Source organism: Mustela nigripes, chromosome 6 (genome assembly GCF_022355385.1).
Source record: "Mustela nigripes isolate SB6536 chromosome 6, MUSNIG.SB6536, whole genome shotgun sequence".
Lineage (NCBI taxonomy): Eukaryota > Metazoa > Chordata > Mammalia > Carnivora > Mustelidae > Mustela > Mustela nigripes.
This window is the reverse complement of record NC_081562.1, coordinates 70261004-70285819: the sequence shown is the minus strand read 5'-3', so window position 1 is coordinate 70285819 and position 24816 is coordinate 70261004. Positions and strand designations below refer to the sequence as shown.

Below are 24816 nucleotides of genomic sequence, written 5' to 3'. Positions count from 1 at the left end.
AATCTTTTTCCAAATGGTCAGGTATATAGTGTATGATAATAAAAACAATGAAAAATATGCAAAACTGATATTCTAAAATTTCTTAATAAGGAAGACAATTTGTACAGATTTTATCAATTGAACAAAAATGGATTAGGTACAAATGACCCTTAGGCTATGTCCACATGCTTAGCAGCCAAGCTGTAAGAGACATCTATTGATTATAACCTCGGGACAAACCAAGCAGCCAGAGTCCACGTGGAGGAAACACATGATTACAATAACCATCATTAATTATGAACTTTACACATGCTAGCATTACCCAGAATTTACAGATGAATTAATTGGAACTTGAAGAGATAAATAAGCTTTCTGAGTTTATGCAATGACTAAGTGATGGAAGCAAGACTTAAATGAAGTCCCCTGACGCTAAATTCAGGGTGCTATCACCTGTATCACTCAATGATAATACTGTGTCTTTACAAATTATAGCTGCACTGAAAAACAACTATTCTAGTGCAAACCAAAGGTTGAAAAGTAAATGTATCTGGAACGATAAAGCAGTTCTGTGTATCGACAGCATTCTTGCATGTCAAGTACTCATTCTTCTCTCTACTCAAAACTTTCTCAAAGAAACAAGATACCTAATAATCAAAATAATTACAATATAATGAATTAATAATCTTAACAGCTACTATGTGTTGAATTACATTCTCCAAAAAGATATATCCAAGTTCTCAGCCCCAGAACCTGTGAATATGACCTTACTTGGAATTAGGGTCTTTGCAGATATAGTAACTTAAGGATCTAAAAATGAGACAATCCAGAATTTAGTTTGGACCCTACACCCAAATGCTGGTGTGCTTATAAGAGACTGGAGATGGATACTTGAGACTCACGGAGATCTAGGCGAGGAGAAGATGTGAAGGGGACACAAAATCTGGAGGGAGATACATAGAAGCCAGGGAACACGAATCATGCTGGGCATTCAACAGATGCTAGAGAAGAGGAGTGATATGGATTCTCTTGAAGAGCTTGCAGAAGGGGACGCCTGGGTGGCTCAGTTAAGCTGCTGCCTTCGGCTCAGGTCATGATCCCAGGGTCCTGGAATCGAGTCCCACATCGGGCTCTCTGCTCAGCAGGGAGCCTGCTTCCTCCTCTCTCTCTGCCTGCCTCTCTGCCTACTTGTGATCTCTGTCTGTCAAATAAATAAATAAAATCTTAAAAAAAAAAAAAAAAGAGCTTGCAGAAGGGGCCAGCCCTGCCAACACCTTGATACTGGACTCTGGCCTCCGGAACTGTATGAGAACAAATTTCTGTTGTTATAAACTACCAAGTTGGTGGAAATTTGTTATGGCAGGCCTGTGACCCTAACACAATAGCACTTCTAAAATGAGGGCACGAAAATTTCACTTCCCCCACATATGGTACTGTTTCTTGCAGTGCTGGATGATACAGAAAATCTAATATCATTAATTCAGCCCTAGAAAATTTCTGAGATGTTGGCTCTATTCATATTACCTGAATCATGAGTACTACAGCATTGTGTAGTTATTCTTTACATTTTATGATTAACTGGTAGTGTTAGAGACAGATATGCTCTCTCTCTCTCTCTATTTTACTTGATTGGAATAAAGAGTACGTATTTTGGGTTTTGACTAGCATTGGTCACTTAACAGTATATATTGGTCAAGTTTTGTGGTTGATACATTTGCTCAGCCTTACACTTTTTAGTACCTATACAATATTCCATAGTATGAATATACCATATGAATTTATTTTCTAAATAATTCTCTAACACATAATATAAAGGTAATAGCAACAGGCTAATTTTTATGCCCAAAGTTACCACTGAAGTTAGAATATTTTAATGTCATTTTTAACAATGTCTACAGCTGTATGTCATTTTCAATATAAGTCTGTCATTTTATCATCTCACATCATCCCAGGATGTGAGAGACAAGGATATTTTGAGAGAGAGAGAGAGAGAGAGATGCTCATTCACATAACTTTTATTACAGTATATTGTTATAATTGTTCTATTTCATATTAGTTATTGTTGTTCATCTTTTACTGTGCTTAATTTATAAATCAAAATTTTTCATAGGATGTATATGTAGGAAAAAGAGTGTATGTAGGGTTTCATACTCTCTGGAGTTTCAGGTATCCACTGGAGGTCTCAGAATGTACTGCCCATGGATAAGGGGGGACTAATGTAACTTATACTTACATTAATTTTATATTATATGATAGGTCCATAAATGTTTAAAAGGTCAGACAGAAATTATATTTTTACTTCTACTCTGCAGAGATCCTATTATTACTCTAAGTACCTTAACAATTTTTATGACCAATAACAACATTAGTAGTTATCCACTAAATACAGCTATGCCAGGTTATTGGACACAGCTGGAGGCAAGATGCCAATTGTGATGAAGCAATCAACTGCTCCCATATGGTCCTTTCTAAAGAATGAATTCCTTACAGAAATATCAGTGGTGAAGCAAGCAGCAGCTTAGCATAGAGTACAATAAGTAATGTTGAAAGGAAAGAGTACTCATTTCTCTAAAGAAATATTTGGCCTCAAAGAGTAACAATTTAGTTTAAAAAGAGTTTTAATCTCACTATATACCATCTGAACATGTCTATCATTAGTAAACATCTTATGAAATTTGGGCTTAGTTTAAATAATTCCTGGTCTCCAGAGACCTGATAATATTTCCATAACTAAAAATTGACTTAAATTCTTCATTCAGATGATTCTAGGATTTTCAAGTTTACCAATATTTTGGGTGCAAAGAAATGGAGGAACCTTAAAGTATGCAACACATAGAAGATACTGGGACTCACTGAGAAACTAAAATTCTGGTAAATCATGACTTAGTGTGTTTACAAATTAATTAAAGATTGAGAAAGTATGCTAATACCTAAATTCTATTTGACTAGGACAAAGTTAAATCAGAGATGTAATACAACAGAGATACTAAACGCTAGCATTCACTATTATTAATAAAAGAAAAGAAAAAAATAATTTTGAATAGTTAGTTAATGGTTTTGTCAGGCAACTCTTTTGTCCAGTCTTCTGGACAAGAGGTAGGCTTGGGTTATCATTTCACATGTATGATTATGAAAACATGTGGTACAAGGAATAACATTGGGAGATGGGGTTGTGATCAATTAAGCCAATTCCTTTAAACATTATACTAACATACACTCTAATACATGTGCTACAAATCAAAGCTAATTATATCAGTTGTAAAGCAAATACATAATTCTTCTGCTTTTTTTTGCTCTTACTCTACTCCCCCGTAAGGGGGATAAACAACTAAGAAGCAAACAAAAACCTTTCTTGGAGGCTGATTATCAAATTTCAAGATCAGAGTAATGATCTGAAGCAAAGGAGGGGAAAATTGATTACCAGCAACATACTTTTGCTCTAGTACTCCACAAATTTTGAGACACACTCACATTAAAGTATTTGTTTTATCTTGACAATCATGTGAAATACTAACATTTCTTACCTACAGAGGAAGAAGCTGAGAACCAATGATATTAACTGACTTGTCCAAATCATACAACTTGAAAACCGTAAATTCCCCAGTTTCTAGATCCTATGATCTATGTACAGCCCATACAGCCTTGCAAGGAAAAAGCAAACAAACAAACATTCCTCTTCCAGACCTTTTCCTCTGTGCCCTCTCAAGGTACTCTTCCTTAAAATTCACACATTTGTGGATATGTGAAATGCCTTTGCAATCTATGCTTGGCTCTCCCAGGTCTTTTGGATTTTCTGTTGCCTTTTTCCTCAGGGGTTTCCTCCCTCATTTTCTTTGGCCTGTCCCAGATTTGAAATAGCTACAATTATTGCCTCAGTTTACCTTTATAATAAGTGAAGCTATATCACTGGCCTTTTTCCACAGGATTCTGAAACTCTTAGTAATGTGTGAACATTGTTTCAAAGGTGTTAACAATGTCTCCATTATAGGTGAGCAGAATAGCTAGGGTGTTTGACCCTTACCTAATGGTAGGTACTTTCGGGTCCCTTATACTTTGTATAAAGATATATTAATACTCTAACTGAACTTTAATAGGCCAAAAAATTCCAATTGTGTTAGTTATATACACTGTTATGAATTACTACTTATGCATTAAACTATTTAGAAAATATAATTTATATTCCATAATTTTTAATCAGCCTTCCAACCTTGATTTTTCTTCTTTTGCCTCAGTCACTACCCACCATTGATAAGCATTTGTATTCTTAATTGCTGCTCTTTCATTTTTAGCAAGCTATTAAATTGTGAAAAGAAAAAAGCCTGTAGCATTTCTCACCATCACATTTATTAAGACCGGCTCAGGACTGCATAAGGGGAGAATTATATTTCCTATGCAAGCAGGTGGGTATGTAGGATTGTAAAAAGAGAGCCTCAGTGAACGAATCCCTATGAGTAGGAACAGATCATTATAACAGATGATGTGGGCAGACATCCCACTGACATTTAGTACAGCTTAACACAGCCAGAATGGAATAAAACTTAATAGTGGTCAAGGTGGAGAGAAGGGACAAGTAGTAATAAAATAAGTGCAGCACATCCTGAGGTGATTTTCTGTTTCTCCTTTAGGTTAAAGCAGCATCATAAGGAAAAAAGTCTCATAAGTCTGATAGTTACCTGAATAGAGAGTGACACTGGGGGAAGACATCTATCTAACTATGCATACCTTTCCTTGATAAGTTTTTTCCTTTATAATTTCAACAAGCGAGTTACAATGCTTGCCCTATTGTCAAAATGGTTGTGACTAAAGAAAAAAAGAATTAAAATTTCTTCAACATGTCATTAGCATCTTTAAAATATTTTAAAATGACATATCAAGCTCAAGATATTCTCATTTTTAAATCTCTATGCAAATAAATCAATAAAAGGAATAAATAATAAATGTGTGTTTACAGAGTTGAGATTTTAAATAAAAGTCATATGAAAACTTTAGCATATCATCACTTCTTAATGCTACTGAAGTCACTAACCAGAATAAGTAAAAAAGAAAAAAAAAAAAAAAGAACCAGGTTAATTATTTTGGGGTATACACATTCCTTAGGATTTCTAGAATATTTTCAGTGAAAATACATAAAAAATTCAGGAATTATTCTTTTATGTAGGCATTTCAGTTTTATTCCGAAGCTGTAAAATGCTTAAAGATAAGAACCAAACTTCCTATCTTAATCTTTACATCTAGAAAAAGAGATTGGACAAACAGGTTCAACATCTTAGGGTCCATAATTTCAAGGACTTGGCAGAATTATATCACAGAAGGTTAATCTAAATTGAACTGTGATGGTTGCAAAATATAGTGTTTTCACAAGCCACATTTAATCCTTTCACCTTTTCCTGTGAAACCTCAAACAATTTTGAATTCTCCAAATCTGTCTTCATTTTCCAGGTATTGTGTGATTGCCTATTTGTCTCAAAAACCTCAGAAGACATTAAACTTAGCGTTAGCTCGAGAGTTTTAAAAAATATTTCTTTTCTATTTTCCTTTAGCAAGTTTCAAAATGAAGAGAACCAAATATGAAAGAGAAAGAATGAGAGGAAAAATGGCTGTTAAATAAAAATGTAGGAAGGAGATGGGCCAAAAGGGAATGCTAACTCCATGTGGCTCTGCATACGGCACTAAGAAGCTTAGAGAAGAATAACTCTATTCTATTTTAGAAAAACAGAATTCTGAGGATTTAATCAGATAAAGATGGAACAATGAGGATAGGACCATATCGTAGCATCAGAAGCCATTAATAATCTTCACAAAGTGGTCTAAGTGATAGCATTCGTGCATTTGAGAACTCCCGTACTCTTCGTAATTCCCGTAATCCTGATCTGCTTTAATTTAAAAATAACCAGAGAATGTCCACTGATTGGCTTTATCATTACTTTTTTCCTGTGATAGACCCATATAATGCTAACCTGTGATTAAGAATGTAGACAAGAAAATCATTAGATACCTGAATTGTTTCACCACGTGGATAAGCAGATTTACCAGATGAATTAAAACCTAATTGCTCCACCACTCAAAGTGGGATTTTATTTACACGTATGAACGTTGTATCCTATAGTGGCTAAGGAAGAGATAAAAATATATATAATAGTGATAATACTGTGAGAAAGGAGATTCACAAGATGCTTTAAGAAGTGAGACTCTCCCATGGTTAAAAAGATTATTAGCATTTTCATGCTACCAGGGTACTAAATCTTTTTAAAGCATGTATTTACAAAAGAATCTGATGGATATTTATGTCTCTACTGTGCTCTTTCTCCTAAATCCTGTTAAGATGATCTGTTGTCTAGGTCTGAGTCTGTGTCAGGAGCCTGGGAATAACTGGGGAGAAAACAACTGGATAAGAGTACAAAAAGACAAAGATATGGGGTAGCAGAAGACCTGTTAAAGAGAAGGCAGTTTAAAATAATGATGTGTTGATGGAAGTATTTGTAGACCTCAAGATTGTGCTTGTAATGCATTTAAGAGCAGTAGCCTTTTTTAATCACAAAAGAGACTTCACTCAGTGTCTCCAGGGATAAAGACTCTAGAGAAAAATCTTGCTTTCCTGTTGTCTTACATGAATAAAGCTTTTGGTAAAGGATGAAACAGGAAAAGAGTGTTTTAAAACAATAGGGCACTGCAAGATAAAGATTTCAATAAATGGTAGAATAGGAGAATATCAAATACCCTAAATGGGGAGGCTGGGGAATGTGCACCATTTTAGAGTAGAAGGAAAAAAAATCAACTGCATGATGGGAAAATATTTTCCCCTGCCAGAATCTTCATCTTCTATTGTTTAAAACATCTAGAAATTAAGAGGTTCCTTAAAATATTTTGTTTTCCTTTGAAAGGTCCTCAGCTATTTATCAAGAACACTTCTCTTGGAAGAGCAGATCAGACATTTATTTTCACGCTAGAACATCGTTTTTGTTTTTCCTTATTTAGTTTAGACTCTAATGATATGACATTATAAATTTTTATCTAAAATGGATCAAGCAGGGATCCTAGCTAATTGTAAAAATAATCATTAAAAACAGGAACTATTTTAAACCAATAAAATATATGTTTAAAAAGTTTTGTATATATGCCTCCTGAAATGATATACTGACAATTTTAGTGAATCCAATGTGATTAACATTTCCTAATTGTTCTATCCTAAGTGATGTGTCATTTACAATTTCTATGGAAACATTCAAATATTGTTCCAAATTTCTATAGCAAAAGATTTAATATCTGTTTCAAATTCCAGATAAAGTAACAAACTCAATTTGATGGGCTCTGCAGAATTACTGCTCATATTGTTTTCAGGAGTGCTTATGATCTTGATTTATTTGATATAATTAACCAGGGCTAAGAGACTAGGGTCTACATCTAATTACTTATGGGAATTTGGCATAGCTTTTATTATTTCTGGACCATATCCTCTTCTACCAAAGAAGAAAAGGTTGGACCAAGTTAGCTATAAAGTCTATTTTTTATATTAATTATTTTATTGATCACTGAGTTCTAATTCAATACTATTCAAAGTGTCGGTCTGTGATGAGGTCAGGAGCTTACACAAGGTTGTAATCCACCAAACCGCTTCTTTCGTCAAGGAAGTATTGCAGTGAAAAAGCATGTCAGCTGAATTAAAGTGGGTTTAGCAAGCTCCTTATCTTATTAAAGACTTCAGCAGTTCAAAAACTGGTCTGAGGGCCCAACTGTCCTAATACATTCTTTTTCCTGCTCACTCAAATGATTATCTTCAAGCATACCCAAAAGTTTTTACAATGATGCAAACATCAGTAGTCTTCAGTCTAACAGCAATTAAGAAGAGTGAAATAATTTGCAGGTTTCATAAATATACCCCTTAACCACACAGTTGGTTGTTCCTTTAATAATTAAGAGACTTACATTAAGAGACTTGTGACTCCCAAGACACAAGCTCAAGCCAAAGAACCTTGAATTAACTACAGCTATGGTTCTTGTGACTGTATCTAAAACTGACCCTAATCAAACCAAAACAAACAAACAAAAACCCAAGTGTCTTTATAAGTTTCCAAACTGAAACAAGTTATTTAAATAGACAACATGGCATTCACAGGAGACGTAAAATCGTTGGGCATATTTCTCCTATTAAGATCCAGAGAATACAGAAGGACAAGTAATTAGTGTGAATAGACAGATAAAATATTTAAAATATGAATGTCCTAGAAAATTTGGAGCAGGATATACATGCACTGAATATACAAGCCTATTAACGGAGTACAAAAAAAATCTGTCATTTTCAGAAGTTTCTATTTGTGGAAATTATAGCCCAGTGAATCTATATATTCTTTCATTAACACGGTCTCAAAATTTAAGAGAAGAAACATACCCCTATATTATTTTATTATATAATTATTGCTCTTTAAGTCAGATATAACAGAATATTTTAAACATATGTTTTAAGTATTCAATATTTACCCAAGAAAAGAAGAGGGGGAACGAAAATTGGGATTCTTTCTCAGGGTAAAAATTACTATCTATATAAAGTGGATGACATTTTCATTGTTCAGGTGCTTCTAAGCATCCATTTGGTCAAAGGCAGCTGCTCATATAAATAACGGTGGAGCTCTGTAGTTACGCGTTTTTAAAAATTTGGATGTTTCACACGAAGGGCAAATTTTATCAGAACACGTGTAAATTATTTATCCATTGATTCGTCTTGTGAATATTGACCCCTAACTACAACGCTGTCTCCTTCCCCCTTTTGCAGCTATTTGCTTGCTGAATAATTTTTGTCTCTCTTCATACACATATACCACATTTCTATATACATTACTTCATTTTAAATGTCTTGTAGTGCTTCTGAGTCTGACTGATGTAAGATGTTATTTTGAACATGCCAAAGCATCTAAACGGCCCCGGTCTTTTCTTTTCAGCCTGCATTCCTTGATAAGTGGCAGAGCTTCCCACTTATCAGTCACTCAAAGTGACTGTAGCTGTCAGTTGTGTACAAAGCGCAATCAGTTTGGAAGCGGAGACACCAGCATTTTTCTTCTCAGCTTGAAGCAAACACGTTTTGACTGCTAGTCATTCAATTTTAAAGCATCTTCAATTAGGGGCGGATGAAGATATAAAGAAAACACATCCTAAACACCTCCACCAGGCAACAGAAAAATTTTATTGTTATCTCTTGATTTACCTCATGGCAGCACCATCTCTCCTCTTCTCCTGGCTGCGTGACACGGCTCCTCATGGCTACACACACTCTATATGGAAAGACGGCAATCATAGAGTATACTAACGCTCTGTGAAACCTCTGCCGGAGCCTGTTTGTGGTTTCTTTCGTTCTCTGCGCCACTTGCCTCACCCCACAAAAATTCAAATAATGTATTTTTTTTAAGAGTTTATTTATTTATTTGTCAGAGAGAGAGATGAGCGAGAGCGAGCACAGGCAGACAGAATGGCAGGCTGAGGCAGAGGAGAAGCAGGCTCCCTGCTGAGCAAGGAGCCAGATGTGGGACACGATCCCAGGATGCTGGGATCATGACCTGAGCGGAAGGCAGCTGCCTAACCAACTGAGCCACCCAGGCGTCCCTCAAATAATGTATTTTTAAAATGAAAACAAAATTATCTTTTAGATTCACTTGGCTTAAGAGTGGACAACTTTTTATTCAACAAAAACAAGAAATCCCGTTGCCTGATGAGAATAAAGAGGAGGAGAGTTAGCTAGAGAAGGAACTCCGGGAGAAAGAAAATAAAATTAGAAGGGTAAAGGAAATGACCAGGGACTCTATCAGATGGTCAAGCAGCAGGTGTAAACACAGATATTGGCAAAGTAGTGAAAGGAATCTAGAGGTAGACAGGGAGTAAAAACATGTATTCATAATGAGATGGTGGTTGTGGTAGAAGGAAAAAAATTACATATTTTGGCAATGATCAGAAAAATGAAGGGAAGCAATGGTTCAAAAGACGAATAGAAACCCGAGTACACACATGCATATACATACACACTCACAGTTTATACACCTATGGTAATATAAACCTCTACTGTAATACGTGTATGATATCAAAATTAGCTCATTACTTTACCTCTTTTAGTAAACATATGTGCATGCTATGAAAGTTCATCAGTTCACCTCTTCTCATTTCCTATTTAGGTATAACAAGATTGTTGACATCAGATAATTCTTTTTATAGATACTTATTGAATTCCCCCGTTTATAAAAGAGCACTCTCTTACTTGGTTTATTATGGAAAGCAAAACTGAATTACTTTTTTAAAAAACCCTGCCACATTTGCCAGTTTAATAGGTTTAACTCAGTTTGATAAGATCAATTACTCTTATTTTCTTGGGATTATCTGAATTAAATCACTCATTGCAACTCTAATAAGGAGAGAGAGAAAGAAGATGCCTTTTAAGTTTACGTAGTACTCAACTGTCAGGATCTCAAATTCTTTCTCTCTCTCTTTCTCCCTCTCTCTCTCTCTCTCTCTCTCTCACACACACACACACACACACACACACACACACATTCCTCAGTTCCACTGTCTATAAAATGGAGATAATGTCATAACCTATCTGAATTCTTGTGATTATTATATGAAATGACCTCTGCAAAGTGCCAGGTACTTAATGAGCAATGGACTGCCCCTTCTCACCAGTATAATACAAAGTACAAAATGATTTTGCAGACCGTATATAGCACTAGGAAATGCTGGTTATTTTTGATTGTTATAAACATCTATTCCAACCCCTTGAGAAAAGTATCATCCTACCTATTAATACATATACTACAGAGTGAGTATACATATACTACAGAGTGCCCAAATTTTATTCATTCATCTATTCAATAAATATTTTTAAGTTCTTATTATATGTCAAGAACTATTACATGTACTTTGGGTACAGCAGTGAGCAAGACAGATCAAATCTTCGACTCCACAGAACTTATTGCCAGGTGTGTATTGTGGTAGCAGATGGTGCACAGCATATAGGTACATATGAGGGAGTGATAAGGGCTCTGAAGAAAAGTAAGCAGGACAAGTGATCAGAGATGACTAAGGGATACAAGGATTATCTCAGATTGGGTTGTCTGAGATGCCCTGTCCCCGCACCCAAGAAGGACCTGGATGAAATGAGGGTCTGAGTTATGCGATCACCTAAAGAAAGCATTCCAGGCCATGAGAAAGACAAATAAAAAAATGTACTGATGCTAGAGCATTTCTGGCATATTCCCTGAAACCAGGAAGGACAGGTTTCTAGGGCAGAAGGAATGAGACAGACAGTTCGAGAGGTTGGCATTCAAGTACAGCCCAATAGACTAACATAAGGAGAGTGAATTTATTTTAAATGACACGATTTTGAGCATGGTTACAGCATAATTAAATTTAAAAGATCACACTAGAAGCTATGTGAAATGTCTACTTACAGGGATAACAGAGGAAGTTGGATTACCAGCGTGATGAGGAGGCTGCTATAGGAGCCTTGGTAAGAAATGATGGTGAGTAATGGTAAAAGAAGTTGGTCAGTTGATAGATTGAGGATAAAAACCAATGCTGATGGATTAGTTGTGAGGTATCAAAGAATGAATGGATTTAAGGATATTTCCTAGGTTTTGGTGACAGCAACTAGGCATATGGTCTCATACTCATCGTTGGATAAACTGGGAAATAATGAGTTTTGGAAACACAATTAAAGGTTCTGCTTTCAAAATGTGAAATTCGGTGCTTACTAGTTATGTATTTAAATAAGCTGAGTAGGCAGTTGCATATTTGACTCTGAGGTTTAAGAGAGAGATCAAGGATGGAAAGATACATTTTCAAGTATTATCTTTAAAATAGTACTTAAAAAGATTAGATGACCTCACTTAAGTAGTAAGTCAGATGATGGAGAATTACAGCAAGTTAGCTTTTGAAGGATGTGGAAGAAGCCACCAAAAGAGACTGAGGATGGACAATAGAGAGCTTTTTGTTTTTTGCTTTTTTTTTTTTTTTTTGCCCTTTTTTCCCCTAAAGTAGATTGTGGTCTTTTGGAGGCCAACTGAAGAGTGTTACACAAAAGTGGGAGTAATCAACTTTATCAAATGCTGCCCTGTGACTGAGAATTTACCACTTCTAGAATACTCGTTGCAGAAGAAGCCTTTCTAGCTTTTCTGTTTGCTTCTCCTTCAAGGGAAAACTAGCTTCATAAAGGTATCTTCAATGTTCTATTTGCATTCCTTTCTTATTTTATTTGACTGTTAGTCTTTTTATTTTCTAAAGAAAAACAGAGCCCCCCCCCCCCCACAAATAAACTAAAAAGTCAGGTTCTTTTTGTCAATAAGTTACATAAAAACTTATCAGCTTTTTGAAATGTCAATTAGAGAAAGACAATTATATGATTTCACTCATATGTGGAATGTAAGAAAGAAAACAGAGGATCATAGGGGAAGGGAAGGGGAAATAAAATAAGACGAAACCAGAGAGGAGACAAACCATGAGGCTCTTTTTTTTTTCCAATACTTTTTTTCTTTTTTAAAGATTTTATTTATTTATTTGACAGACAGAGATCACAAGTAGGCAGAGAGGCAGGCAGAGAGAGAGAGAGAAGGAAGCAGGCTCTCCACGGAGCAGAGAGCCCGACGTAGGGCTCTATCCCAGGACCCTGGGATCATGAACTGAGCCGAAGGCAGAGGCTTTAACCCGCTGAGCCACCCAGGCGCCCCCATAAGAGACTCTTAATCACAGGAAACAAAGTGAGGGTTGCTGAAGGGGAAGTAGGTAGGGGGATGGGGTAACTGGGTGATGGACATTAAGGAGGGCACTTGATGTAATGAGCACTGGATGTTACACACAACTAATGAATCATGGAACTCTAATACTTAAACTAATGACACACTATATGTTAATTAACTGAATTTAAAAAATAAAATTTTAAAAAACTTACCAGCTTTTGAGTAGGAATTAGTCCTCCAATTAGAGAACCGAACCAAATTTGCCATGTGCTAGGAGTGCCTGGAACATAAGTCTTGACTCATGATGTAACTACTCTACATAGAATAATTAATTTTATGTTAACACTTTGTTAATTTCATTGGCATCTAATTTTTTTTTCCTATTTGTCAACTCTATTAAAAAGCAGGAGATAGAAATTCTAAAGGCTTTGCGAGCAACTCCCTGCTACAGCAATTATTTTGCCACATTAATGAATGTGTAAACTAAGGTAAAGTAAAATAGATTCATTTTAGGCAACATATTGACTTTTGGCCTATATTTCCATCTGTTGTTGTTAACTTGCTTGGTTTAGTTTTGTTTCCCACTATTTGATAATTACATTCCCAGGGTTTTATCTAAGCCCTGATGGGCCTGTTTTGTTAACTGATAAGATATGGAGTACAGAGCAGTAAGAAACAGTGTTCAACTTTTTCCACAGGTAATGTTGTTTGGGAAAAGGTTGTAAAGTCATGGGAAAGACTGTTGTCAGTCTGCTTTCTGGGCCAGTCTCAGTGATCCCATAATGGCCATACTGGATCAAATGAACCCGGACTTCACTTCAGAAATCATACTGTGAAGATTAGAGTAAGAAGCACACATACGTGGCACAGAAATAAGATAGAAAAAGGAAAACAATAAGGAGGCTTATTTGAGATTCCACATAAAGGATGAGGAAAAAAACATCTCCTTCCATGAAATGCATTGTTTGTTTTTAGTGAAAAGCCCAAGTCAGGATGAATGCATTCCAGAACCAGATTACAGCTGCCAAAAGCTGTTGTTAAAATGACCTCAGCATAGTTGTCAAATACAGTGACTTAAACTAGGGTCTCAGTAATGATATTAAAGAGTTTAAAATATCAGGGTCAGAGTTTAAAATTCTACATAAATATAAACTCGTATTATTTGATTAATCTATCAAAAAGAGAAAAAGAATGGTGATATTCCCCATATCTGTGTTCCTTGGAAACACCAAGGAAACGAGAAAATATACATTTACAAATCTTAGAACTGTGAAGTTTGGTTTAGGAGCGTCAAGCTGTTCCTTTTTGCCATAACTCATTGCCTTTAAAAGGACTCCTTCATTCCCACATACTGGTTACTGTGTCTTGAATATGGAAAAATAAATTAAAGAATAATAAATAAATAAATATTTTAGAGAGAAAGAAAGAAAGAGAGACAGAGGGAGGGAGAGAGGGAAAGAAGGAAGGACGGGAGGAAAGAACGATTTTTTAAAATGATGTCCTGACTTCTACCTCAGGGTGACAGACTGATTGTGTGCATTTATTGCATTCTTTCCTGAGATACCGTTAAAATGATAAAAACGGACAAATTTAAAATCCTGTATCACATAAAGCAGTAAAGAATAAGAGATTTACACAGGCGAGAAATTTGAATAGAGTCTGGAAGATGGAAATTGTTGACTGTTAACTCAAAGCATGTGAAACAAACTAGAGTATACCTGAAAGGAGTTAGGCAGAAATGGGGATTAAGTTGCCCTCAGAACCACCAGAAACTCTTGGGACTTGACAGTCCTTACGAGAGAGAACAGGAGTAAGACCTGGTTTGCAAACAGTCGTATTAGTTGAAATGGCTCCATCAGTTCACCACTATCTCAGCTACGTCACACTCCCTCAACAGAAATTGAAGAGTCTGGGAAAACTTAAGATAGTTAGCATGAACACTGGAATTCCAGAACAAAGACTTCTGTATCCAGACATGTAATATATGGCCAGCGTCTTGTTCTCACTAAAGCAGTGCTCCCTGTTGATAAACCTCATTCATAGTCACAGCTCCCAATCTAGTTTTTCTTATATTGCTCTTAAATCCGATTGGATAACTAATGAATTTTTAAAATTTGAGCGGAACTTTAAGCTGAAAGAGAAACATCAAGATAAGCCAGCAGGTGAAAAATGGAGGAAAAGAAGATTTAAGAAAATGAGAATTTAACTTTTTAAAAACACTCTCAAGTTTCAATTCAATGAGAAGTGACAAGAACAGAATTAAACAAGAATAGGATAACCTGAAAACAGAATTATCAGGGAGCAAGAGGAAGTTTATGGAAATTAAAAGGGTTATTTCTCAAATAAAGATTCAATTAAACAGTTCAGAAGATAAATTTCAGGCAATCTTCTAGGAAGAAGAATCAAGAGAGAGAAGCAAAAATATGAACAATAAGAAACATATTTATTAGTTCAGAAAAATAAAATATCTGTGTTGCAGGAGATGCAGAAAGAACTGGAAAATAAGGAGATAAAATGGGCAAAGAAAAAAAACCAAGAGAATTTTTCAGAGCAAAAAACCCACAACTCTTTAGACTGAAAGATCTGTGGAATTTACAAAATAATAAATGAAAAATATCCTTATACATTCTAGTAAAATGTCACAGTAACTAGAAAATACTAAAAAATTTCAGAAAGGAAGAATATTGGTCACCATCACCACCAAAAGTCAGATCAATATCATATTTCTTGCCGATGTTAGAAGATGATGAATCAATGGATTTGAAATATAAGGAAAATGATCTCAAGCTTAGAATTTCATTGGCAGCCAAACAATCAAGTAGAGAGCTTAAATAGAATATTATTACATATACATATATTTAGAACGTTTTTATCCCAGACACTTTATATCCTGCAACCCACACTGCTCCTTTTCTTTCAGGAAGTTTCTTGATGTGGTTCTAGAACAAAATAAGGAGCTGAACCAAGGAGGACAATATAGGAAACAGGGATTCCAACTCTGGAGAATTATAAATGGACATCCCAGAATGTTGGCGGGACCAACTGATCTAAATGAAAGCAGGGCAGATGGCTAGGAAGCAGGTATCAAGAAAAGTGGGGTTCTGGAGATTTGATTTATTCTTGAGAATTTATGAAGTTCTAAGGCAAATCACATGAGTAACAAGAGCGGGAAAGAAAAAGAAAAGAAAAGGCAATCGGAAAGCACAAAACCACACAAAAAGGAAATAAGGAATATCCCTTTAAAACTCTCCAAAAAACAAAACATGGATTTGTATTTTAATGTAAGCACTTTTTTTTTTTTTAAATTTTCAACTTTCAAGATTAATCATCAGGTAAAGCACAACAGATATGTGTGTATACATACATACACAAACACATGTAGTATTATGTATTTCCAGCAGACATACAGGTAACAGAACTTGGCAACTGGGGATAAGAGAACAAGGGAATCCATCGTCATCCAACAAGGCAAGTGTGAAGAGACTATTTATAATTGACTGAAAAAGAAAAAAGGTGTAAGTAAACTATTTAAAGCTTAGAAGAACCTACCGGAAGAATTTAAATGACTTATGTAACTACACTGTAAGGTGACGGAGGGAAATAAGGAGAGGGTGCCAGGATGTAGATAGAAGAATTCAGCCAATCTTCATTTCTAAGTTAATGATATTTAGAGATGAAGAGTCAGAAATGGCATTATTATTTTATTCTTATATACAGAAATAAATACTAAGAACGTATTAAAAATGAAAACTCAAAGATTTTAAAGTGGCTCCTTCTGAGTAAAAGGACTGGGCACAGTACACAGAGGAGCACCTAGAGGATTTAGCTCTGGACAGATGCTTTCCCTACTCTCTTGTACACTTAGCCATGTGACATGTTTTATATCAGTAAAAATTAAACTACATATGCATATTAATTAACCTGTACCTTTCCCTCTGGAGAGAGGCTTATCTAGACAGTGAAATACTATGAATGACTAAAATTCCATCATTAGGTAATTGCCAGGAGATGTACAAAAATGCTTAAAGGATTTTAAAGTGGCTCTCTGAATAAAAGGACAGAGAGCTGCAGGTAGCACCCCTGATCTCCTAGGGGAGGTCACCTATCTTCTCAAATGGATCATCTACTTCTATAAAGTACAAGAAAGAGCAGGAAGTCACCCTTCAAGCTACTTCTTTGTATCTCCGTATTTTCTCCTCCAGTACTCTATCTGAAAGCCTGGAACTGTATCCTGTCCAGTTGTGGTACATTTTATCACCTACAGCAAAACATTAGTCAGAGCTCAAGGAGTTAATGCATTTCCTTCTCGGGTTGAAATGCTACCTTAATTGCATGGTGTTTATTCTTGGCATTTCCAGTCTCCTAAAGAGACAAGGTTACTTTGCAATCTCTTTGTCCTCATGTAGTGTGTGGAGTCTTGTTGAGGGGGGTAAAATGCTTCCAACTTACCACACTCAGAGAAAGAAATCATAAATCAGCAGGTCAGTCAGGTACTATTATTTCACCTTTCACGTTATTATGTTTTCAATACAATATTTCAATGGATTTTGTTCTGCATAATAATTTATCAAGAATTACCAAAACTCTTAATGAGCTCAGAGAACTTCAGCTCCAATAAAATGAAACCTTTATCACAAATTGGTTGAGCCCATGACTGCAACTTAATCATTCAATTGTATATAAGTCAAGTTGTATTTTTATTTTGTAGGAATAAGTTCCTAGGGAAAGAAAACTCATTTTAAAACTTCGGGCCATTAAGCCTTAAATGGTAGAATGTCGGTGAAATAAAAATGAACTGGGCCAAGACTTGGGAAACTTGGAAGCCAGCCATTGTTCTACAAGTAACAACTTCTGTGACATTGGGAAAATCTTCTAACCTTACTTGGTTTCAGTTTACAAATGTCAAAATGAGAGATAGGTCTAAATAAAGGCTTTCTAAAAATCCCCTGTAGTTCTAAAATCATATGAATTGTTGGAACACTGAACTTACAGTTTTCAGTGACTACTGCCATGTGGATTATATTCCTTTTTTCCTAGAAATTCTCCTCTTGCTGGCAATACTCATTAAATTGCTCATCATCAGAAATACAGAAGAAACAAGATTTTCTCTCCTAATGACCTAGACAAAAATTTTCAGCATTGTGTGCTCACTACATGTCAAGTATGATTCCATTTAATCCTCAAACTAACCCAGTGTCAGTTATTAAAATCCCATTTAATGGCTGAAAATAATGAAACCAGAGGGATTAAGCAATTTTCCTAAGATCACACAGCAGATGACGCGTGAACATGCAGAGAGTGAATTCAGGTATGTCTAATTCCAGAGAACTCGCTCTCTATCTTTAGTTGTAATCATTCAACACAACTGAAACCGTATTTCATACAGTTAAAATTGGCCCTATACCACCTGAAAAGTCAAGTTCTTCCCTATATTCCATGGAATGTACACTAGGCAGTTAAGAATACAAAAGAACAGTGATGTGTCCTTTGCTCTACCCTTAGCTCCAGACAGAACCAGTGACCCAAAGCTATTACTCGTCTTGCAAATATATACCTTATGAGTTGGAAACAATGACAGGGGATTGTTAAATACCAAATCTTTACCACCAAGAGAACATAACAAACAACAAACAATTGGAAAAATTTGTCAAAAGGGAGAATGCAACAGATTTGTGGAATCTCTTAAGAAAATTCAAACTGAACTTTCCATATGGGAATCATGACAAATACACATTTTAAAAGAAGTAAAACATCTTTAAAATTTCCCTAAAAATAACTGAAGTGGATTTCATACTAGAGCATGTTATTGGACTGATCCTACTAGATGCTAATAAGAATCTGAAATTCCAATAAGTATTACTGAAAAAGGGTAAAAAAAAAAATTAAAACTAGGACATGCTTCCCCCGCTCACTCCCATAGCTATAGAAACCCTGTCCCATACAAAGCTTCAAGATAAAAGGGAACTTGAGTCTCTAGGGACATTCAGTTTGTTGCCATAATGGAAGCTGAGTAGAGGTCACTCATTCATTTACTTTAAAAGGTTTTGGTAACAGTGAATGAGGTCAAGATGAACCGTTGGTTTAGGATCATTATTGGAAACATAAACCACCTAGCAATCCCCATTAGAAACAGGTTGATTTAATGTAAAAAGGAGATTAGTCAAAAAATAAAATTGCTAAAAGATGGGCACTATAGCATAAGCAAAAGATTAAAGAAAAAAAAGGTTATCTTTTAAAAAATCTAAAGGTATTTTCCTCTGAAATATTTATAAATTTCACCTCACATTTAATGCACATTAAGAGTTAGCTAAGTACAGTAAGCAAGAATGCAAAAATATTCTCTTTTTTAAAGGACATTAAAGAAAAATATTAAAGGAAAACTGTTGAATGGGAGAAAAAGAAGACAAACTTCTTGTTAAAATTGAGTCTTGTAAAGAAACTGACAAGTTCTTGGGGGAAGATGAGATATTTTCTGGTATTATGACATGATTTTATTTGTAAAATTAACTGATTTCTAATTTACAAAGAAGAAAAACTTGTGTTATTTCTTCTTTTATTCCTAAGGAGTTAGTGAACCAATGTAGAAGAAGACTATAACTCTACATAAAGTCGTTACAAAGAAGAAATGTAGATTCAGTTTTAATCCAATTAGAATCATGCAATTAGAGTTAAGTTTGCTTTTTAAAGAGAGAAAAGCAGTTTGTAAAGAATTGATCTTGAGGGATTGAATAAAACTGGTGAATTTGCTAATTCTTATGGCATTTTCTCTTTGAATATATAACTAAAGAGTAAAACCTACTATCATTTTATTCATCTGTAGTTGAAAGAAGATAGAAATAAAGGCCAAGAGAAATTTTAAGTAACTTGGGTCATTAGAATATGTAAATGTTTATGTATACACATACAAGCACAAGCCTGTTCATACACTTTTAAATCAAATGACATATACTTTAAATGTAGTAAAGATGTCTAAATTAACCTCCCCTTTAAAGAGATCTCAGTAAAAGAATGAGGGAAATGTTGGGGAACATCATCCTCCTGTCATTTAATAACCCAGCCATCAAGTGTGAAAATCTGTCCTGCTCTCTTACCTTGTCAGTCTAATCCATCTAGCAGATCTGTCTACCATTTCCCAACATTCGGACCAAGTGTGTATTTCTAATTGAAACTAAATGCCTAAAGTCAGCCTTAATTGTGGGTCTAGTAACACTGCAGTCAACTATTCTACCAATAAAGGAAATGGAATGCATTCTTTTCTAAAGCTCAAAGAGACAATGGTATAAAATGTAAGAAAATGCAATCAGGATGAACAATATAAGTTTGTATGTTTATTTCTACAAGGTCTTTAAGCTTCATATTCAAGAAAGATAAAGGACATAGATCAAATTCAAAATATACTAGGTAAGTAATTCCAGTTACCAAGTGAATTTATTTTATTGTAAATCCTCATGTAAGCATTGATTTTGTGTGCATTGACAAAAATAAGTTTTATAATACTGTTTGTTATAAATTTGATTTGCCTTCTACCATGGCAGATTTGATTTTTATCCTTCTTCCTTTTCAGGTGCTGCCACAGGAAAGGAGGAAGTGGAAAGAAGAAAAAGGAGAGAAAACATTCTCGAAAAGTAATGTGGCAAAGATTTCCATGAGCAAAAAAATAAATAAATAAAAATTAGACCTGTCCCACATTTTTAATCTTCTATTTCTATACATTTCCCTATAGTGGTTCTTCCCATAACTGTCTGAACAATCTCTCAATGGACTAATTTAAATATATTGTGACTTTTGTAACTATTAAGTACTTGTAAGACTGCCCCAAATTAACAATTTATAAAGTATATTTTAGAAGAATGCTTTTAGTTAATGAATATACTAGAAGGTGTGTAAATGAATTCTTTACAGATTGACAGTCTTGCTCAGTACTTAATTTTTGCTTGAAACATTTCCTACTTCTCAGATTAAATACCTATATCTATATATCTGCTTTATTATCTTTGGTTTTCAATAATTAAAAACATTTTAAATGTAGATAACCTGGTACCATCAATTAAGACTTTATTCAAATTCAACATATTTAGACTGAACATGAAATTCAACAAACAGTTTTTGTACTTTTTTTAAAGTAGGTTCCATGCCAAGTATAGAGCCCAACACAGGGCTCAAGCCCACAATGGTGAGATCAAGACCTGAGCCTAAATCAAGAGTCCAATGCTCAACTGATTGAGCCACCCAGGTGCACACCAATGAACAGTTTTAAACCACTAAACTGAATAACCACATTAGGATTTGATGCTTGTAATTATAGTGAAGGAAGGCAAAGAATCCTGGTTGAACCATCTCACTGATGTTTCTTTATTTCCCCAAAGCTATGTATGACTAGCTCACTAAAATGTCGGGTGGACCAAGAATGATTGGGCTATATAACTCACGGTAAAGAAATTAAGTAACCCTGACCAAATTAGGTAAAATGGGATAAACTCTGCTGGCAATGAAGTGTAAACATGATTAAATACACAAATGAAATAATGGAGACATGTTTGCTTCTGTCATTCATGATATTTACACTTAAAAAATATGCTGGATTCCCAAGATAGAATTTCAAAAGAAGGACAAATTTTTCCTCTCAAACATCTGCTCTGAGAAGACGATGTTACGTAGGGTGGATTCATAGCTCTACTAATTAGATTCCTTTTCTTGCTGGTAATGGCAAGTATGTATTGAGTACCTGCTGTGTGCCTTGATACCCCATCCACGATTTCATTAAGTCCTCATAAATACTCTTATGAAATAGGTTCTTTTGGAAAGGGAATTTGCAGAAGGGAAAAATTTTTGTCAAAATTCATGCAAGTGGTGAGGACAGGACAACCCTGACAATCTACTTTTTCCTTTTATTACCAATATAGCTGCTTTCTTCCATCTTCACTGATGTTCCCCAGCATCACATATTTCCATTTAAGCAAAAGAGGCAGGTTATGGAGCCCTGGCTCTTGGTCTCTCCAGGCAACATGAAGGGTGAAGTTCTACTTGAACACCAAATCATTACCTTCCCTAACCTCAACCCTTCTCACTTGTGGCTCTTGAACATAGAGTAAAACATTCTCTCTACCACTATTCTCTAACAAAACTTGCTGTGCTTTTTTGCTTTGGTTCCCCTGTACATCCCTCACTGAGATCACTCAGAGTCACATTTTAAACATTAAAGAACAGAGAAAATGAAACCTTTCTAACATTTCCCGGCAATAATTTCCTTTTGGTAGAGGATGAAAATGACTGTCAGCTTGCTCAGACCGAAGCTTCCTGACAGTAGGGCCTGTGCCAGTCACCATTTGCAAGATTTTCATGGCAGAGGAGGTAACATAACAGAAATTAAGTAAATCCAAAGTAATTTTTACTTTGGAGGCTATTCCAGTTAGGGTCATCTAAAAATTAGAAACAGAATATAGATAGATAGATAGATAGATAGATAGATAGATAGATAGATAGATGAGAGATAGATGGAAGATAGATTTTTTTCTAATTGGATATATGCATGAAATGATGATTTCTGACCTGGATCTGTTGCTGAAGCAAATTGATTTTGTGTTGTTGCTGAAGAAGCTGCTGCTGTTGTCTTGCAATCTGTGGAGAAATTGCACATGAAAAATTTAAAAGTATATTGTAGTCCCAGGGGGAAATTACCAATGTTCTCTTGCTCCAAGTTTGATTTGACACTGATTAAGATGATGAAAATAGATGTGCCTGTGCCCCTTACAGTACCAGCAATTCATCTGTAAGTAGGATCAAACAAGATATTTAGTTTTCGGAACAGTTTCTTTTGGTCTAAAACAAATGGAGCCTAAGACACTCCAACGGTGGTGATCCATCCCAGTATGAAACACTAGTGTGTCAGAAATCCCTCTTCCTTCCCGGCAATATGTTAAGAAGGTAAGGCCTTTGGCATTTGTAGTTCTTTTCTATAAAAGAAACTACTGCATCAACTTGGGGATGTTGTGACCTGGGAGTTCAGGGTGGTGCAGAGTATTACATTGTGAGAGGCTGTATTCCTCAGGGAGGTTTCAGTATTTTTGTTTTGTTTTTGCTTCATAAACACTGCCCTCATTTCTGCCTTCCACAAAGTTCTGAACGGCCAACTCCTCAGTGCACCCCATATGGTTTCTGCTCCCATTCTCCACTAAAATGATTCATAATAAAAGTTGCCCGTGTCATTTTTAAACTTTTTTTTAAGGTTTATTTACTTATTTTGGTGGGAGAGAGTGGGGAGACAGGGCAGAGAGAGAGGGAAGGAGAGAATCCCAAACAGACTCCATGCTGAGCACGCAGCTGGACGCAGGGCTTGATCTCATGACCCTGAGATCATGACCTGAGCTGAAATCAAGAGTCAGAGGCTTACCTGACTGAGCTACCCAGGCACCCCTAATTTTTTAAATTCTAACATGTTTTCTAGATTTCACCTTTTGCCCTTTCATCCAAATTCAACATTCAAGTTCTCTCCCTTGATCGTGAACTTTCTTCCTTGGCTTCCATGACAGTACATTTAGCTGGATTTGCTCCACCCTCCATCTGCTCCTTCTCAGTTACCTTCAACTGCTCTGTCTAGCCATTCAATGTCGTAGTTGTATCCCTAACTCCTGAATGAATGTCAAGTACTTATGAATTTGTTTCTCTAGCCTCTGCCTTTGCTTTCAGCTTCAGACCCATTTTTCTAATGACATTCTCAAAGGAACTTCATATTCAACCAACAAGTTCAAAACTAAACTCAATTAGGGTTATATTCATGCTTTCTTTTTTTATCTTAGGGACAGGGTTTTTAAAAATCCATTATTTCAGGGCACCTGGATGGCTCAGAGGGTTAAAGCCTCTGCCTTCAGCTCAGGTCATGATCCCAGGCTCCTGGGATCAGAAACCACTCCCCCCGCCCCCCCCCCCCCCCCAAACCCGGCTCCCTGCTCAGCAGAGAGCCCGCCTCCTCCTCTCTCTGCCTGCCTCTCTGCCTACTTGTGATCTCTGTCTGTCAAATAAATAAATAAAATCTTTTTAAAAGTTTTAAAAAAATTTATACATTATTTTCCCTAAAGAAAAACAGAAAGGAGATGGTAGGAAAAGGAATATCACTCTTTTCCTTAAATGTGGCCCTTTCCTCCCACATATCAATATTTCAGCTGATAATTAAATGTTTTTATCAGCACCTTACGTATTTCTTAAGAAACTGACCACTTCATAACCCTACGTATTTCCTCCTGTTCCAAGCCACTGTTCACTCTTGCTGTGTTATTTTAATATTTTAATAGTCTACTATTTTTCTTTCTGCTTCTGCCTTTGCTCCCTACAACCTATAATATACAAGAAAGATCTAGAAAGATCCTTTTAAAATATAAGTTGTGTCATTTTATTCATCTTTTCAAAACCTTCTGTCTCACTCAAAGCAGAAGCTGGTGTCCATACGATGCCTGAAAGACCCTGTATGATTTGGCCTCGTGCTATCGCTCTGGTTTCACCTTCTCTTGTTCCTCCCTTTGTTTCTCCACTCTTGCTACTCTCCTCTCGTCTCTTGAAGACACTAAGGATGCTCTTCTCTCCCAAGGATGTACCTGCCTCTGGGTCTTTGTACTTCCTTCCCCCTCCATCTGGAACCTTCTATTCCTAGATAACTGATTGCTCACCCTCTCCCCTCCTGCAAGTCTCTATTCAGATGTCACTCTGTCATTGAGGTCCTCCCTGAACACCTGTTTTAAAAGAACCTATCTCTCTACCTGGCACCATCATCCCCAATTCTCTCCTTTATTTATATCCCTTATCAACATCTACTATATATATATATTACTATATATAGTACTCACCTGTTTACTACCTTTTCCTAATTAGAATTCAATACATTGGGGATTTTTGTCTGTTATTTTTTGCCCTATCCCAGTAACTAGAATACAACCTGGCATCAAACTGGTGATCAACAGATATTTATTGAACGAAAAAAAATGTAGAATGGAGCTCAGAGTCCAGTGGAAAGGCTGGTCAATGCACAAGTTCATTAACATCCCTGAGGGCTGTAATGGGAATATTAGAGTCCGCAGAGTAGGGACACCCTACAATAAGTAGGGAGTTTTAGCAGGAGGGTCAGAAGAGCAGTTCTCAA

At 35.8% G+C, this 24816-nt stretch overlaps 1 protein-coding gene across 1 annotated transcript in view; it reads right to left on the bottom strand.

Moving 5' to 3' along the window:
• Positions 1–24816, bottom strand: part of SOX5 (SRY-box transcription factor 5) — a 985194-nt gene that overhangs the window by 173983 nt on the left and 786395 nt on the right. The window contains exon 10 of the mRNA XM_059402806.1: positions 22236–22304. Within this exon, the coding sequence (XP_059258789.1) occupies positions 22236–22304 (69 nt within the window). The remainder of the gene's footprint in view (positions 1–22235; positions 22305–24816) is intronic.